Raw genomic sequence first — 18,546 nt, 5'->3', positions numbered from 1 at the left:
GGGACAACATTTGGCCGACTTGTCTGATCCTGGATCACAAAAAATGGGATTTCAAAATCTGATCGGATCTGATTGAGATTAAAAGTTTTGAACTCCTGGGCCCAGAGGACTTCTTGCTGCATCTGATCTGTTCCTTAATGCTCTGATGTTCGTGTTGTAGTCCTGTGAGAATGGTGTGTTTTTGGTTCGGCTTGTTTTCATTGTCCCAGTTATTCAGCAGCGAGACATCTAAAGGAATATTTGAAATTAGAAAATGAGGCATATAAAGCCTATAAAAGCAATTATAAAAGGTTTTAGCCCAAAAACTTGCACTTTTATGGATTTTCAAACGCTAAAAAGTTACGTAGACATTTTTTTTTAACACACAAGGGTCCAAACTCCAGCGTCATAAAGAATATATTTGTTTTGTCTTTTCTTAGTCAACATAACTTGTGTGAATTAGGATTTGTGCTGCATTGCACTAGTTCAGTTTCAAATGAAGCAAGAATGTAATCTTAAAGAATCAGATTCATATCCATGGATTTCTGACCTTCCCACAGGGATCAATACAATATCACTTTTAAATGATTATATTCTACCCTCACACACATTAATGTGATTTCCTCTGCAGGATCCAAACCGCCTGTATTACGAGTCTGCAGAGCTGAAGCTGTTTGAGAACATCGAGTGTGAGTGGCCGTTGTTCTGGACCTACCTCATCCTGGACGGCATCTTCATCAACAGCCCCGAGCAGGTACTCTTCATCGCTATGGACAGTATGGATACACACCTGGATGTTTAATATAATATATGAGCAGAGATGGCAAAAGTACACACATCCTTTACTCAAGTAGAAGTACAGATACTCGTGTTTAAAAGTACTCTGGTGAAAGTAGAAGTACTGACTAAACTTCTTTACTCAAGTCAAAGTAAAGAGGCTTTGAAATGTACTTCAGTAAAAAATACCCATAACTAGAAGCTGTTTTAAAGAGTACCTGACCTCCCTTTATATTAATAGAACAATAATGTCATTGTTAGCTAATGAATGTTTCCATGGTGACCAACGGCAACATGACAACGTTTTCATTGGTCCCTCTTCTTTAGAGAAGACCAGGAAATGATGGATACACGGATCGTGTTCAAATCAATAGGCACGCAATGACTCTAAATAATAATGATCACGCCACCAAACACACATTCAGACTAAAGGAACCAGCCTGTTTGGAAAATGTGAGAAGTAGAAAGTACAGGTATTTGAGTTCAACATGTAAGAAGTAGAAAGTACAGGTATTTGAGTTCAACATGTAAGAAGTAGAAAGTACAGGTATTTGAGTTCAACATGTAAGAAGTAGAAAGTACAGGTATTTGTGTTCAAAATGTAAGAAGTAGAAAGTACAGGTATTTGTGTTCAACATGTACGAAGTAGAAAGTACAGGTATTTGAGTTCAACATGTAAGAAGTAGAAAGTACAGGTATTTGTGTTCAACATGTACGAAGTAGAAAGTACAGGTATTTGAGTTCAACATGTAAGAAGTAGAAAGTACAGGTATTTGTGTTCAAAATGTAAGAAGTAGAAAGTACAGGTATTTGAGTTCAACATGTAAGAAGTAGAAAGTACAGGTATTTGTGTTAGAAATGTAAGAAGTAGAAAGTACAGGTATTTGTGTTCAAAATGTAAGAAGTAGAAAGTACAGGTATTTGTGTTCAACATGTAAGAAGTAGAAAGTACAGGTATTTGAGTTCAACATGTGAGAAGTAGAAAGTTCAGGTATTTGAGTTCAACATGTAACAAGTAGAAAGTACAGGTATTTGAGTTCAACATGTGAGAAGTAGAAAGTACAGGTATTTGAGTTCAACATGTAAGAAGTAGAAAGTACAGGTATTTGAGTTCAACATGTAAGAAGTAAAAAGTACAGGTATTTGTGTTCAACATGTAAGAAGTAGAAAGTACAGGTATTTGTGTTCAACATGTAAGAAGTAGAAAGTACAGGTATTTGAGTTCAACATGTAAGAATTAGAAAGTAAAAAGTCGTCAGAAAAAAAAAAAAAAGTAGTGGAGTAAAGTCCTGATACCAGAAACATGTACTTAAGTACAGTAACAAAGTATTTGTACTCCACTACTTCCTACCTGTGTGTCTGTGTTTCTTCCTCAGGTGCAGGAGTACCAGGAGGCTCTGGAGGGGATCCTGATCAAACAGAAGGACGGGATCCGGCTCGTGCCTGAGCTCTACAGCGTTCCTGCTGATAAGGTGAGGCGTTTGAGGGAAGCTGTAGAAAACGTTTGCTGACATATTTTTATATTGCCAATAAAAACAGACTAATTGAGATCCTTATATTTCAAATGGGCTTATATTGACTGATATTGTTATCTTCAGATGTGTAATTAAGTAGATTATTTGTTTATATATAATTTAGAATCAGTAATAGTTTTGTATATCAATTTTGACATTGCTTCATTTTGTACTGTATAATGTTTCTCATGTAACATTTTGTATTATTGTTTTACACATTCAAATCAAATCAAATAAATCAAAATTAGTCAAAGGAAATCAGTTTGAACGTTTGGTTTTATTTATTTTTTATTTTCTAGGATTTACGCAACATGTGCCACATTATTGCAATTGCTGTTGTTTGTTTGTTTGTTTGTGAAACAGGTGGAGGAGGAGTATGTGAACCCCCACTCTGTGGAGAGAGTCCCGATGGGGAAATGTCCTCTGAAGTGGGGACAGTCTCTCTACATCCTGGGAAACCTCCTGTCAGAGGTCAAATCATTCTCTATTCTAAATAATAATAACACACTTGGGTAGATTTCCTTTTCAGAAAAAGTTGAAGTTTCAAAAATTCCTCAGAAACTAAAAGAATTTTAATTTTAAATGTTTAATCCTTTTATTTCCAGGATTATTCCGATTTCTTCTTCTTATTTTTTTATTCAAGTTCAGCAAACAGTATTTTTTCAATTGAATGCAAAACATAGGATATTGATTAGGTTGTGTTGTGTAACTTTATTATCCAACAAATCAAATTATTGTGGATTTTGTGACTCTGGGTGCGTCTCACTTCGGTTATTTTTCTTTTCTATTCGGGTTTCAATTTTGTTATTCGGATATTCTTTTTTTTTTTTTATGTATTGATATCTCCAATACCAACGTAAGAGCTTGTTCCTCTTCGGGGGGTGCTAACACTTAACCATAAACGTTATTGTTTACTTTCTCCGTCTTTATATGTAGATATGACTTTTTCTCCGTTAATCTCCGTCACGTTGTTTCCATAGCAACAACAACTTCCTGTCAACAGCGCTACCTCTCCTTCAAAATAAAAGCATGTCCATACAAAATAGGAAGCCAAGCCAAATTACACTTAAGACATATACAACTGCAACGAAAGTAACAAACACAATGTGATATCCTTTTCAATTTCAAACAACACAAATTGGGTTATTTACATTAACAAATAACTATAAAACAACAATACTGTGTAGAATAACAAAAAGAATGCCGTGAATAAACTGAAATACAACGCGTCGAAGCGGTTCGCCCCCCCCCCTCCCCCCCCCCGCTTGGAACGAATATTCGCTGCCGATTACTACCGAATATCCGGAGGCCGAAAAATGGTATTCGGGACAGCTCTAGCTCCTCGGGCACCGAAAGTTGATTAGTCGAGTAGCGTCCCAGTGGCCTTATTTGTGCCGGAGGAGCGATAATCGAGGACCTACCAGAACATCCTCCGTTGAAATCCTCAGACACTCGCCCCGCCCCTTACTGTGTATCGCTCACTGATTGGACGATGCAGCGCATGCACTGATCTGGCTGCTGTCAGACGATCAGCTGTGCGGCCTCATCACAAACGGACGTCGCTTCACGTGACGCTCCGGAGGAAAGGACGTCCCACTGCTCTTAAAACTCATTTCCCTGCTTCTCGTGGTTTCCTTGTATCTCTCCATGCTTCCCTGGTGGGAGGGACTAGTCACAAGGAAACGACGCAAGGATTCCATTTAAGCGAAGTGAGATGCAGCTTCTGACTTTTAGCTCTTTCCCAATCTTTCAGGGATTCCTCGCCCCTGGAGAGATCGACCCTCTTAACCGACGTTTCTCGACCATCCCCAAACCTGACGTGGTGGTACAGGGTGAGATTACAGGACACGTTTTAGACGCCAGAATAGCGTTGGAGAATCCTAGTGAAGCGCTAATAGTGTTTTATCCATGTTTAAACCCCCTCTCTCTTGCCGTAGTGTCGATCCTGGCGGAGACGGAGGAGATCAAAGAGCTGCTGATGAAGAACGGCATCGAGGTGGAGACGGTCGCTGACATCTATCCCATCCACGTGCAGCCCTCCAGAGTCCTGAGCCACATCTACGCCCGACTCGGTACAACCTCAGAGGACATTTTAATCCTCAATAATCAAATCATCAAAATAAAAGGCCTCACCTCTGGCTGGAAGAGAACTCTCTGCTCCACAGCTTCTCTTGATAACTGGACTTAAAGGTCTCAGATATATATATATAGAGCCTGTCTCTGATTGGCTGAAACACCAAACAGATTATTGCAGCATTACCCATAATCCCCTCTGTTTCAGCCCTGTTTCCAAAGTGCTGATTCTCTGTCTGTTACTTTAGATGAAAAATAAGGAGCCCCTGGCCTCACAATGGTGCTCTAGGAGGAGATTCAGGTGATAAGGGGTGGGAGGGGTTTCCTTGGTTGCTGATTGGCTAATGGTTACTCAAGCCAAAACATCGTTATGACATCATAAAGTGGCCAAAATCTGATCAGCTCATTTTCAGACAGGTTTTTATAGAAATGGATCAGGACAAAAAGAGAGAGAATCTTTGTTCCTGAAACTTTCAGAGTCTCTTTCCACAGAGGGGACACATGTTGATGTAGAAGAGACATGAAGAAGAGGGGACACATGTTGATGTAGAAGAGACATGAAGAAGAGGGGACACATGTTGATGTAGAAGAGACATGAAGAAGTGGATTTTGCATAATAGGTGACCTTTGAGGCCTTTATCACCCCCCCCCCCCCCCACCCCTGCTGTGTTCCAGGTCGTAACCCCAGGCTGGGTCTGACGGGCCGGCCCTACAGGAGGATAGGAGTGCTGGGAACCTCCAAGTTCTACACCATCAGAAACACCATCTTCTCATTCACACCTCAGGTTAGTAAGACAACCCAAAAGTGATCGAAAAGCACTTTCTAAAAGCAGAATATAGTATTTACAAGACTACCACTCCTCGTATGTCAATCACAAGAGTTGAGTGTTATTTGGTATTGAGTCATGAAAACCAGACAGATTTTTGAATAATAAAGCCAAAGTAACATCTTCCCTGTTTAACACATTCCCTCAAGCTTCACTAGTCCTGGAAATGTTGACTATATCGAAAATATAAACTCACGTGTCTCCGTTTCTGCCCCAAACCTCTCCAGTTCATCGACCACCAGCAGTTCTACTTGGCGTTGGACAACAAGATGATCGTGGAGATGTTGAGGACAGAGATCTCCTACCTGGCCTCCAGGTGGAGGATGACCGGACGACCCACCGTCACCTTCCCCATCTCACAGACCATGCTGTGTAAGCACGTATACATCGTGTTTCAAAAAGGACTGAACATGTCTTGTTTATTTAAAAAGTGTTTTGTTGTTTTGGCACGGGGTTTGCTTTTTTGAGTATCTTTGAAAGCTAAACTTATATTGTGTGTATTTTGTGTGTGTGTGTGTTTCAGCTGAAGACCACACAGACCTGGACCCTACAGTCGTGGCTACACTGAAGAAGCTGCAGGACGGATATTATGGAGGAGCAAGGTGACTTTTACGAGGGACTTTCTTTCATAATTTAACAATGTTATGACTTTGTGATGTCATAACGATGTTGTGGTGTAACCATTAGCCAATCAGCAACCAAGGTGACTGAAAGTTTCAGGAACAAAGGCTCTCTCTCTTTTTGTCCTGATCCATTTCTATAAAAACCTGTCTGAAAATGAGCTGATCAGATTTTGGCCACTTTATGATGTCATAACGATGTTTTGTCTTGTGTAACCATTAGCCAATCAACAACCAAGGTAACCCCTCCCCCCCCTTATCACCTGAATTTCCTCCTAGAGCATCATTGAGTTCTTTGTAACCAAATATCTCACAGAGGGGCGTGGGGAGGGGCTCCTTATTTTCATCTAAAGTAACAGACAGAGAATCAGCACTTTGGAAACAGGGCTGAAACAGAGGGGATTATGGGTAATGCTGCAAGGATCTGTTTGGTGGCCAATCAGAGACATGTTCTGTATATATCTAAGACCTATAATATATTGATGAAAAACAGTATGATAGGGAACCTTTAACTAATCAGAAGTTCTCACTTTTTGGTGGTGCCTATTAAAATGTTTTACATGTGGGTGGATATAGAAAAGTTGGGGCCATGAACCTCAAATGATATCATAAAATCCAAGCTATAGCCCAGTTTAAATACAGGCGATATCATTAATCAACGTATAAGATGGTTTTCTTTAACATATTTTGCGTCATGTAAAGAGTTTTCCATAAAATAACCCCTTTTTCACTGATCTCCTCCTCCTCCTCCTCTTCCTCCTCTTCCTCTTCCTCCTCCTCCTCCTCTCCAGGATCCAGACGGGGAAGCTGTCGGAGTTCTTGACCACTTCCTGTTTCGCTCACCTGAGCTTCCTGGACGGTAAGGCTTCTGGCAGCATGGCTTGCCACGATGCAGCGAATGATGATGATGAGGAGGGTGACGAAGATGGATACTTGCATGAGTTACATTATGACGATGGTAAGAAAAAAACAACAGATTGATGGATGGATGGGGAGGAAGGGTGACACCAACGATGGGAAAAAATGAGTTTGAGTTTTTTTTTATTCCATCGTTGGTTTGACCTTTCCTGGTTTTATGTATTAATAAATACAAACACGGTCATACTCTGGAGTTGAATGGGAAGTAAAACCATTATAAATCTAATAAGACGATCAAAATTCCTCATGAACTGCACATTTTGAAGCAAACTTTTGAAATGTGGAGCTACAAGATTTTCCAAATTCTTTAAAAGGGACCTAAAAACATGTTAATGGAAAATAGCCTACTATTGGAATTAAATATTTAATATTTTCGCCGCCCACTCACGTCTTCTAATTTGATTCCCTGTCATTTAAAGTGGTCTCATTCTGCTAACCCCTTACTAAACAATCCAAAAATAATAATATGTATTTGAATATGCCTGTGAATTATCTTACTTCAACATGACAAACATTAAGCCGTTGCAGATTCTCAATAATCCCTGATTGTATCTACATCCTCTTTGTTCTGTTCTGTGATGCCGTGTTTCTACAGCCTGGTACAGCTCTGCTTTTCACTTTTTAAAACACTTTTAAAACCAGTTCATTTCTCTATTTCATATTAAAGTAAAAACCTGGTAGTAACCACAACTTTTGGTCATGAAAACTCCCAAAAAGAACAAGTGGAGTTGAGCTAAACCATGTGAGACAGTGCTGTGGAAATGCAGCATAACTGTTGGTTGCTGAATGTTTCTCAACCTTGAACCTTGAAAAATTAAAATCTAAAACAACTAGAAGTCATATGACGGTGGCAGTGACTGTATAAGGTTGAGAAATGGAGATTTGCTTGCATTAAAAACAGTAAAAATAACAGGCTGTTAGGTGTTGTACCCAATCAATTCTCAACAGAAATTGGAAAGCAATAAAAACAATCTTGGTTCTGCAAGTTTTACAGTTTTTTTTGCCTGACTCAATTTAACACACATGCATGTTTCAAACAGCTCGTCTAACAGCTGCTGTCTTTAAGTGAATGTCTACAGATGAAGCTTCGCATGCATTTTGATTGTGCATGATAAGCATTTTGGTTATCTCCACAGTTTTAAAGGGTCAATTCCCCCCCATGCGAATAATGCTGGTTTTTATTGTTAACAGTGTTCAATATATATTTCACTTTTGTGGAATATAGCTTTTAAACTATATGTATGGCTCGGTAGTCTGAGTATGCAATCATTTTGTTTTGGGTGAGTAACTAAGATGGTTGAGTTTAAATTATAGGGTTGTTAAGGATGTGTGTGTCCACTCAATGAAGGTGAGTTGAATCTATTGGTTTTTCAAACTGGATAAACCTTTTTCTTTTCATCTCTTATCGTTTCCCTCTGTATTTCCCACTCTCTGCTTAAACCAGGGGTGTCAAACTCAAGGCCCGGGGGTCAAATCTGGCCCGCAACTTCATTTTCTGTGGCCCCATAAGAGCTTGCCAAAAACTATAATATGTTTATTATATGGTAACATGCTACTTTACAGAAGCACGTTGCCCATAAACTACATGTCCCACAATGCATCTCAAATTTTACTTTTTTCTCAGAATTAGATTTTTTTTCTCCAAAATATCACTTTTTGTTTATTTATTTTTTCTTCAGAATTTAGATTTTCTTTTTAAATCATTTTGTGACATTCTCACTGAACAGATTTGCCCTAGACTTCTGCTTTTAGACGTAGTTAATTATGAAGTTATTACCTTATCTGATAATAATCCAATGCAGAGGCAATAATGTAATTATAATACATTATTTTATATATATTAAATATTTATATATGTATTTTTATATAGTCTTAAAGTTACAACCGGCCCTTTTGAGTGCAACCAAAATGCTGATGTGGCCCGTGATGATATTGAGTTTGACACCCCTGGCTTAAATCTTTTTACCTTGTTGTCCTCGTCTCCAGAGGCTGACGACCTGGCCCAGTACCTGGACCACCTGTTGGCCCACTCTGCCCCCAAAAAGCCCACCAAGAAAGGGACAGGAGCTTTGGGGAAGTTCAAGGCTCTGGCGACTAAAACCAAGGACATGGTGTCTCTGATGAACAAAGCTCAGACCCTCAACGTGGAAAGTGAGCGGACAAACAAGCAAAGCGATATCTATGCAGTGGTTCAGGTCGATTTTAAAGCTGTTTTTTTTTTATATCCAGATGTGAACATGTACCTGCCCAACAAGCTGTTCCGCTCAACTCAACCATCTCTAAACCTGAATCTCCCAGAATCCTCCTCACAACAGGAAACTCAGGTGTGTTTTTGTTCCCTTTTCTGTTTTCACTTACAGACCAATCAGCCCTTTTCCCTCCAGTCCAACAGTACATTTTCCACCAATCATAGGCAAGGCAAGTTTATTTACATAGCACCTTTCAACACAAGGTGCTTTACAAAAATGAAAGACATTAACGGCCCGTCCACGCACAGGCATGAAAAAAATCTTTCAAAGCTTCGCCCATTCACTTGAATGGGGTGACGTAGAAGATTTTTAATCTTCGCCGAACTGCATTGTGGGGAGCGGAGCATGGCTTTGCAAGCATCGTGAGCATCAAAAGTTGAGCAATGTTCAAATTTTGATGCTCCCGATGCTTTCGAAGCTGGCATCAGCCAATCAAATCCCGCCAATCAAACCACGTGCAAGCTGGGAGAGCCAGTTAGAGTCATTTCCTCATATTCCAAATGAGAAATTACGGTAGCAAATCACCCGGTTCTTTACGACCAGAACTATTTACCGTGATACAAACCGGAGGAACCAGGCATGGAGGGAGGTGGCAGAGACAGTGGGGGAAACTGGTAGGTTTTTCGCCTGTTTGGAGAGTTTATATCCAGTTTACTTTGTTTAAACATTGCTATTGCTTTGTATGTCGGGGGCGGGAGATTCATGTGATTGGTTGTTGGTCGAGTTGCTCGCAAAAAATCGCCAAGCTTCAGACACGCCCAGCATCAAGATCTTTCAAGATTTTTTTCATGCCTGTGTTTGGACGGGCCGTAAGACCTTTTAAGAAACATATTATATAATGGCATTTAAAAACACTAATTTAAAAGCAAAGATAACAAAACATGAATAACAAAGGTAAATTAATTAAAGTTACACTGCAGTGTGAGATCCACACATCTGAAAAGTTTAGCTCTGACTCAATCATTGCTCACATTTTAGCAGAAATAGTTTTCTATGACCTCACGTGTTTCATGCTAAATGAACCCCCCTTTGGAAAATTCTAATCTGCAACCTAATATGCCGAGAATTCAACGGATCCTGGCCACTTTTTAAAATTAATTTGCTCCCAGACATTCATGTGGCTTTGGACCCCATCTGTAGTCAAACAGTCCCCACTTACAGAGCCTTAACGTCTCTCCTCTGTCCTCCAGGATGCGAAGGCCTCTTCAGAGTGCGGTATCCCCAGAGACGCCAGCGGAGGAATCGACTACAACTCTTTGGTCCAGCTGCTGAGAGACACTCAGAGTCTGCAGGACCAGGCGGATATCCTCTACATCCTCTTCAAGGACAAGTGAGACGCCCAGCTTCATTGAGCTGTTTTCTAACCGTCATATATATATATACATATATTTTATTTAACCACGTAAAAGTCAAGAGCGACCTGGCCAAGAGGGCAGCATGAACAAAGTTACAAACACAAAACAATACATGCAGAGAAATAGGGCTGTAAAACACAAAGGAAATGGCACATCAACCGGTCAATACGCAAAATAAAAGAAACTATTCAAACGACTTCAGTTATGGGATATACGAGAAATCACATCGACCAATGGATGCTTGTTCTCTGTCCTTTAAGATGGACTTAAACTTGATCAAATCTGACAGTTTCTCCTCCTTCTGTACATTATTCCAAGCAGAAGGGCCAGCATATTTAAAAGCTTTCGTACCCAGTTTCGTTCTCACTTTAGGAACCAGCATCTGAATAAAATCTTGGGAGCCCAGGTCATAAATTCTAAAAGGTCTTGACTCGTAGAGACAACAGTAACTTGGTTTAAAAAGGGTAATAAAGTGGTGTTTGTGTGTGTGTTTGGACCCCAGGGGCATGGATTGGGACACCCAGCTGCACGGAAAAGGCTCCACAGTGAGGTCCCTTCTGTCTGACCTCTATGAGAAGGTGGGGGACCTCAAACTGTGGGGTCTCATCAGGATGATCTCTGGCATGCTGAAGAAGAAGGTGGAGGAGCTCGACTCGGTACGACACACACACACACACACACACACACACACACACACACACACACACACACACACACACACACACACACACACACACACACAGAGAAAAGCACCACAATCCCCTGCCTCTCCTGCACATGTGGCCCCTGTCTCTTCTCTGATTGGCTGTCGTCTCCCTGTAGGCCTGCTCTGATTTGCTGGCTCACCAGAAGCACCTGACAGTGGGTCTCCCTCCGGAGCCCAGAGAGAAAGCCATCACGGCTCCGATTCCTCCGGACCAGCTGGCTGCTCTTATCGACGAGGCCAGCGACAACAACATCAGCGTGGCCATCCTCACGCAGGTCATTCTCATCCTTAGACCACCATTGTTTCATTCATTTAATCACAAACGGATACAAATAGTACAAGTAAAATCACAAGACAGAATGAAAATATGTTAAATGGGACTACTTGATCAGTTATCCGAAGCTTTAAAAAAAGGGGTGCCAGACACTAAACAAAGTATTTTAAGAACATATGTGACCCGCTCCATCGAAATCAGTCGGAAGTCGCAACGGCTCATTTCAAAATAAACTTGGATTTGTGGAAAAAACTAGTTTTTCGGGGTTCGGGTGTTTTGTTTGATTTTAAACAAACAAAGTCTTGGGTTTCAGAATATGACACTTAGGGAGTAGTCATTCGGGAGGGGAGAACCGATCCGATGAAACCCCCCGGGGTCTTGACCCTGGTGGTGGTGAATGGATGGTTGGGTCGGTCTGAAGGGGAGGGGCTTAGCTTGACCCTGGTGGTGGTGAATGGACGGTTGGGTCGGTCTGAAGGGGAGGGGCTTAGCTTGACCCTGGTGGTGGCGAATGGATAGTTGGGTTCGGTCTGAAGGGGAGGGGCTTAGCTTGACCCTGGTGGTGGTGAATCGATAGTTGGGTCGGTCTGAAGGGGAGGGGCTTAGCTTGACCCTGGTGGTGGTGAATGGATAGTTGGGTCAGTCTGAAGGGGAGGGGCTTAGCTTGACCCTGGATTCGGAGGGAAAAGGGGTGGAGGAGGGTTGCGTCCAGTCACCTGAAATGAGAGGGGGGAGAGCAGACTTAAAAGGTTTGGCGGAGCGCTATGATAGGCTCTTGGGAATAGAGCGAAGTGATTGGTTAAGCTGGAGAGTGACGCCCTAAACAAATAGTTAAAACAGAGACACATGACAAGAGAAAATAATGGCAAATAAATTAAATGCATATCAGGAGTAAACTTATTTAGATGTTTATCATTGTGTAAGATTGGAAATAGCTGCTGTGTTAAGCTCTTATAAAAGACTTTTGTAGTGTTATCAATCAACATGTGGGAGTTTATCCTCCTCCCCTTTATCTCCCCCTCCCCCCCTCAGGAGATCATGGTGTACCTGGCGATGAGCATCAGGACTCAGCCCAGTCTGTTCAGCGAGATGTTCAGGCTCCGCATCGGACTCATCATCCAGGTGATGGCCACCGAACTCGCCCAGTCCCTCAACTGCACAGGTGAGATACTGTGATGACTACTTCCATTCTTGAGGGTCCTAAATACAATTAATAAAAAGTCAACATTTTGAGATTTTGAGAAAAAGTCTGAATTTTTTTAGAAAACAATCCGAATTTTTTCAGATTTTTAGAGACAGTCTGAATTTTGAGAAAATAATCCGAATTTTTTGAATTTTTCCCAGGATTTTGCGAAAGTCCGAATTTTAACGGGAAAAATCTGAATTTTGAGAATTTCTTTTGATATTTTCAGAAAAAGCCAAACAAAATGTTTTCTTCCAGAATGTTGAGATTTTGTGAAAAAGTCAGAATTTTGAGATTTTCAGAAAAGTCAGTATTTTGTACATGACAGGATGTATGATTACCTACAACAGGGATCACCAACTACACTTGTCCAAGGGCCAAAATGTATCCAATAGACACTTTCGCTTTTCACTTTAAATGAAGGATCACTTCTTCTTCAAGGCAGGGAAGGTTACGCAGTACACAGTCTACTGTCCAACAGCTGCTGCCTCTCTGTTGGACTCCGGTACTGCACATTACTCACGAGACGATGTAAAAAAAAAAATGAGTCGGGGGCGAACGCACTAACCACTCCGCCAACGTCACAGTCACCCCCGTCGTGTGGGCCGGATGATGGGGGGCCGGATGATGGGGGGCCGGATGTGGCCCGCGGGACGCCAGTTGGTGGTCGCTGACCTACAAGAACCGGTATTCCAGCATGTGAAGGACACTGTTCAGGAACTAGTTGATGCTCTGTATGTGATGACTGTTTCCATTCTGGAGAGGATCAGCAATACATGGATCCTGAGATTGAAGCTCAAGCCGGTGACCAGTGATCTTTTTCAGGGATCAATAAAGTACTTGTTATCTTCTCTTAATCTTCCTGCAGGAGAGGAGGCCACGGAGAGTCTGATGAGTCTCGGTCCGTCAGAGCTGAAGAACCTTCTCCATCACATCCTGAGCGGGAAAGAGTTCGGAGTGCAGCGCAGCGGTCAGTCCACCAATCACAATCCTGCTTACCCCTCACAGCCAATCAGATTCTTCTATTACCATTATAATAATAATAATAATAATAATAATAAAGCTTTATTTATTTATTTTTTATTTATTTGGGGTCACATTATATTAAAAGTACAGTTTTGCAAATCATATATTTCTAGAGACCCGAAAATGACAAATTAAATACTGAACAAAATTAGTAAAATAAATAAAAACAAAAAAGTACACAGGGATTTGAAATTACAAATATCTACAACTGTACACATGTATCTCCTTAAACACACACACACATATATATATATATATATATATATACACAAAGCTTTATTTACATAGCACTTATACAACACATGCAGCTCAAAGTGCTTTGCAGTGGCTCAGTCAGTAGGGGCTTGGACTGGGAGCCGTTGGGTCGCCGGTTCAAGTCCTCGACCAGACCTAAATATGGAGTGTGGACTGCTACTTGGAGAGGTCCCAGTCCACCTCCTGCCCTGCTGTGGTGCCCTTGAGCAAGGCACCGACACAAGACACCTGAGTCGATGCAACAATATAAAACCCCATAAAACAAAGTGAACATATAGGTACAACAGAAATACAAATAAAAAGATAATAGTAATACATGTATTCATTTCTTTTTTAAACCCGCTCCACAGTGAGAGAGTTGGATGCTGGCGTCAGTCCTGCCATGTCCATCCATCACCTAGGCAACGTGGGAGCAACCAAGAGCGAGAGAGCAGGCATCAGCAAACTGAAGAGCGACATGAAGATGGTACGACCCGCTTCTCACTTAGACATAGATTATATATTTTTTATATATATGTTAGAAACGAAAAAATAAATAAATAATTATAACAAAGAGAATACAAAAAAAAACGTTCAAGTTATAAAAAAAAAAAGATTCTCAAATAGTTTCTGTCATGTTCAAAAGGGGCAAGAAGAAGCTTAAAAAACGTCCGTGTAGTGTGGTAGTTGATAAATAAACAGATTTGTTTATATTTGACACAATATTATTATATATGTATAGTGTATTATTTTTGAAAATGCCGCTTCTCACTTAGACATCTGATTTGATTTCGAAATGTGTTAAACAATAATTCAAAAAATAAATAATAATAATAACGAAATGAAACATGAGAATTATTATACTATACAAAGTTAAGCAGTGTCAAATTGATAAACTAAAATATTACTGATTCTAAATTGACATGGAATATATATTGTGGTAGTCGACAAATTATTTTTTGACACAATAGCATTATATAGTATAGTCTATTATTTTTGAAAATGCCGATTTAAGCAAAAAAATATCCTTAATCCTTCTTTTTTTTTTCTAAACAAAAAAACTATTGTTGAATTGAATAAATAGTGTGGTGATAATTAGACAGACATTTTATTTTTTTGCAACACCAGGGTGTCCGCGGGGTCTTAAAAAGTATTAACAGTTGATAAATCAATTTAGCGAAAATTAAGGCTATTAAAAAGTATTAAAAAGTATTAAACGGCATTTTCCAAGGTATTAAGAAGGTCCACAGCAACGACAACATGAAACACCCTTTAATTTACTGAAACGACATGTCGGGAAACCCCCCAAGGCGGCCCCATGCATAGCGCGCCGTAAAATGCTGCTTATTATTTTAAGTTTCGTTGCCTTGCTCCGCTCTGTGTGGGGGGACGGGGACGGGGACTAAACGACTACGGTAACGGGTCCCAAGGTGGGTAGACCGGCATACGCAACGCTCTGGGGGTCCAACGGCTCCGTGTGTAAGCCCTATATGATCATTTTCTGATAACGATTAAATAGCCCGCCTCCCTCTCCCCACGTCTCCTGCTGCTGGGCTGTCAGAAGAGGTGGAGGAAAAGAGAGGCAGTCACCGTTTATTAAATATTATTATATTATTATACAGGGAACAGAGTCATTATCAATTTGTTTTAAAGCTCAATAAATAACAAAGAAGACCTCTGACCGGCACTTTTCTAATTTTGTACGGAAGATTTAAACTTTAACGGACATGTTGACCGGCGGAACATTTTTTTTTTACGGAAACTCTGCCGCACGGTCCCCTAGTTCCTTGAAAGAGGCGGAGAGGTGGGTGTTATTCATCTGCTGGTGGACTACCTGAGAGATACAGCAGGAGAACAGGCCGTCCACCGCGGAGAATAAACAGAAAGGCAACCATGGCAAGCATGCTCCGGGGTCTTCTTCGCTGCTTTTGGTGTATTTTGGGCGGCAGCAGCGCCACTTACAGGCCTGACCTATGTACTACATCATTTCCAACATTTCCAGCAGTCTAGTGTGAACGGACACATTAATGAATTGAATGCGTGTGAACGGAAGCCTTTTTTGCTCTTGCGTATGCGTTTTACCGTATGCGTCCTCGTGGGGCCGGGGTCTAAGCCAAACTATATCCGGTCACAGAGATCTGCTATTTTAAAGTAAAGTCAACACATAGACCCTAAATATAGTCTATATTAAGAACGAGAAAAGTCTTAACATATATATCCTTTTTTGTAAACGTATGACAAATGTGTGAGGGTGATGACATCAGAGCATCGTCCTATGTGCCAGGGCTTAGCTCCGGACAGCCCCAGCCCAATGTAACCCCTGGGTATTTGTGAGGGAGCTCCTATATGGCATTACCCCGCTGAAGCTCACCAAAGTTTAACATATTTCATAGTTCAAAGTTTTGTCAATTGTTTTGTTTATTGGTCAAATACTGGTTTCTAATGGTTTCTGAGGAGTTTTACTGGAATGAAAGAACACAGAGTCTACAGAAGCAAAAAAGCAGCATACTGCATTAAACCTGACCTTCACAGAGTGGTTGAAGTTCATGTGGAAATGAGGCTTCAGTAGTCTGTCTGCACTCTGTTTAGTTGTGCTATCTTACAATCAATATAGTAAAGTGTGTTGCCAATGTAACCGGTTAGAACTCAAAGTTGCGATGAGGTCTTAAAATGTATGGAAAGGGTCTTAAAAAAGGTCTTAAAATGTATTAAATTTGACTTCATGATTCCTGCATATACCCTGAACACATAACATTACGTCATATGCTCTTTTAGGACTGCTGTAGTAGTTGCAACTTTAGGATAAGATATCCTTATTTAAAATAAGAAAAACAGACATTATTATTCTCTATTTTATTTAAAAGAAACTTTTTAGGTGCTTTGAAGTTACTTTGAGAACTATCAAGGTACTTATCTCCAGTGTTTAAAAAGTGAGGATTTGAATGATGATGATGATGATGATGATGATGGGGTAAGAGATTAACGAAGATAGTCTTTTATTTGGAAAATATTCGTCTTCTTCTTGGCAATCTGACTTTTGTCTTTCCACAGCTGGAGCACAGGTTGTCTTTGGACCTCAGTCAGGTGAAGGAGATGATTTGAGGTGTTAATCCACCTGGCTGACGCTCATACTGATTACAAATAATATAATAGTGGAACAATATAAATGGGTCAGCTGCATCGAAGGGAGGAATGTGGAAATAATTAAGAAAAACTGTTAACTGCTAATTGTCGAGTTTTTTGTGACGAATGGACTTTTTTTTGCACGAGAAATCATCAATTTGAGGAAATGAATCAATAAATTGTTGAGGTTTATTTCTTAAAACATGACAACAGCCTGGTTTCTGTTGCAGGCGGAGCACAGGTTGTCCTTGGCAGAAACGTTTAAGGTGATTATCACATGAAGGAATATTATATATGGCAGCATTATTTAGTACTTTAAAGGTCACCTATCATGCTATTTGTAGGCATAAATTATGGGTCTCAGATATATCAAAATATATAAAAACATGTCTGCTTATATATATATTTGCTGTAAATACAAACAGACATCCCTCATACCCCTCTGTTTCAGCTGTTAGAGAAACACGGATTTTGGGTCCTTAGCTTAAAGGTCCCATGTCATGCTTTTCTGGTTATTACCCGTCCCCTTGTGTGTTATGAAGCTTTTTCTGCATGTGAACGGTCTGCAGAGTCACAAACCCTCAAAGTACACCCTGTAGCGAGTAAAACTCTAACACAGAGAAGACCTGTCTATGCTGCCCCAGAACGCCTCGTTGGGGATTTCTCTTTTTCCATTGTTTACTTCCTGGGTATAGTGATGTATTTCGGGTATAGTGACGTAACGAAACGTAACGGCTCCGCAGATTGGTTCAAATCAAATCAAATGGACCTATCCGCGGAGCCGTTACGTTACGTCTGCGGAGCCGTTACGTTTGGTCCAATCCGTGGACTTCCTCAAACACACACACACATACTCGGCGGGACGTTGCGAGGCTCGCCGCTGCGAGGAGCGGGACACTGTGAGCTGGCTCACTGGTGTGGGGTCGGCGGCGAGACAGCGAGACACCGCGGAACTCAGCCTGAGCACACACACAAACTCCCGGCCAGGCTGCGGATGTGTGTGTGTTTCGGGCTGGGTTTCGCTGTGTCTCGCAGACGGCCACTGGGCTCACAGGGAGGGAGGGGTGGGAGAGAGGGGGGCAGGAGCTCCAACAAGCCGTTTAGAACAGAGAGTGAATACACATACTATACAGAGATGCTGTATGAGAAACCAATGTGAGTTTGGAAAATTGCACAATATACATTTATTCTAGTAGACCTCAACAATGGAATTATGATCAGTAGAAATGGCCATGACCCGGGACCTTTAGCTTACAAAAAAAAAAAGAGGAGGCGGAGCTAATGCCTGATCAGAATTCTACCTGAGATAAAGTTAAATTCTGCTGTGATAAAACTCCATCATGTTCTAAACCACATCAAGGATTATTTCTGAAACAGTTTGGAGCTCAAATGCTTTCTCTTGCCGGTTATACCACAAGGTGAGTTCCTTTCTATTTCCTGCTTCTTCACACACATGCTCTCCAATACAGGTTAGCTCTGAGTGTTAGCGATGCTAATGTAAACAAAGACCATATTACGTCCAAAACACGTCAGGCATTGTTTCTGATAGCAACTTTCTGTGGGTCCACCATCCCAAATTACGTCATATCGGCAGCAAATGTGTATCCGCTCGTTGATCCCCCGTTTTTAAAAGATTTGGGTACGGAGGAAAAGAGATTTTCTGACGCTGCGTGAGTTCCCCGACACAC

General features: G+C 41.0%; 1 protein-coding gene across 8 annotated transcripts in view; it reads left to right on the top strand.

Annotated features, from left to right (window-relative positions):
• phka1a (phosphorylase kinase, alpha 1a (muscle)) overlaps positions 1–18,546 on the top strand; it is a 39,846-nt gene that overhangs the window by 15,908 nt on the left and 5,392 nt on the right. For 3 of the 8 annotated variants that reach the window (XM_079672773.1, XM_079672770.1, XM_079672769.1), the window contains 18 exons: positions 611–733; positions 2,133–2,228; positions 2,634–2,741; positions 4,024–4,102; positions 4,208–4,342; positions 5,019–5,128; positions 5,398–5,542; positions 5,694–5,772; positions 6,582–6,748; positions 8,695–8,859; positions 8,938–9,032; positions 10,148–10,287; positions 10,815–10,968; positions 11,135–11,293; positions 12,325–12,454; positions 13,344–13,445; positions 14,107–14,222; positions 17,089–17,124. In XM_079672773.1, coding sequence (XP_079528899.1) covers positions 611–733; positions 2,133–2,228; positions 2,634–2,741; positions 4,024–4,102; positions 4,208–4,342; positions 5,019–5,128; positions 5,398–5,542; positions 5,694–5,772; positions 6,582–6,748; positions 8,695–8,859; positions 8,938–9,032; positions 10,148–10,287; positions 10,815–10,968; positions 11,135–11,293; positions 12,325–12,454; positions 13,344–13,445; positions 14,107–14,222; positions 17,089–17,124 — 2,139 coding nt within the window. Of the gene's footprint in view, positions 1–610; positions 734–2,132; positions 2,229–2,633; positions 2,742–4,023; positions 4,103–4,207; positions 4,343–5,018; positions 5,129–5,397; positions 5,543–5,693; positions 5,773–6,581; positions 6,749–8,694; positions 8,860–8,937; positions 9,033–10,147; positions 10,288–10,814; positions 10,969–11,134; positions 11,294–12,324; positions 12,455–12,916; positions 13,163–13,343; positions 13,446–14,106; positions 14,223–17,088; positions 17,125–18,546 lie in introns of those variants that run through there. The other 5 variants (XM_079672775.1, XM_079672772.1, XM_079672771.1 and 2 more) reach the window with 3 other exon arrangements.

The sequence above is a fragment of the Notothenia rossii genome (assembly GCF_949606895.1).
Source record: "Notothenia rossii genome assembly, chromosome: 3".
In the NCBI taxonomy this organism is placed as follows: domain Eukaryota; kingdom Metazoa; phylum Chordata; class Actinopteri; order Perciformes; family Nototheniidae; genus Notothenia; species Notothenia rossii.
The sequence above is the reverse complement of the archived record's forward strand: the minus strand, read 5'-3'. Positions and strand labels throughout refer to the sequence as shown.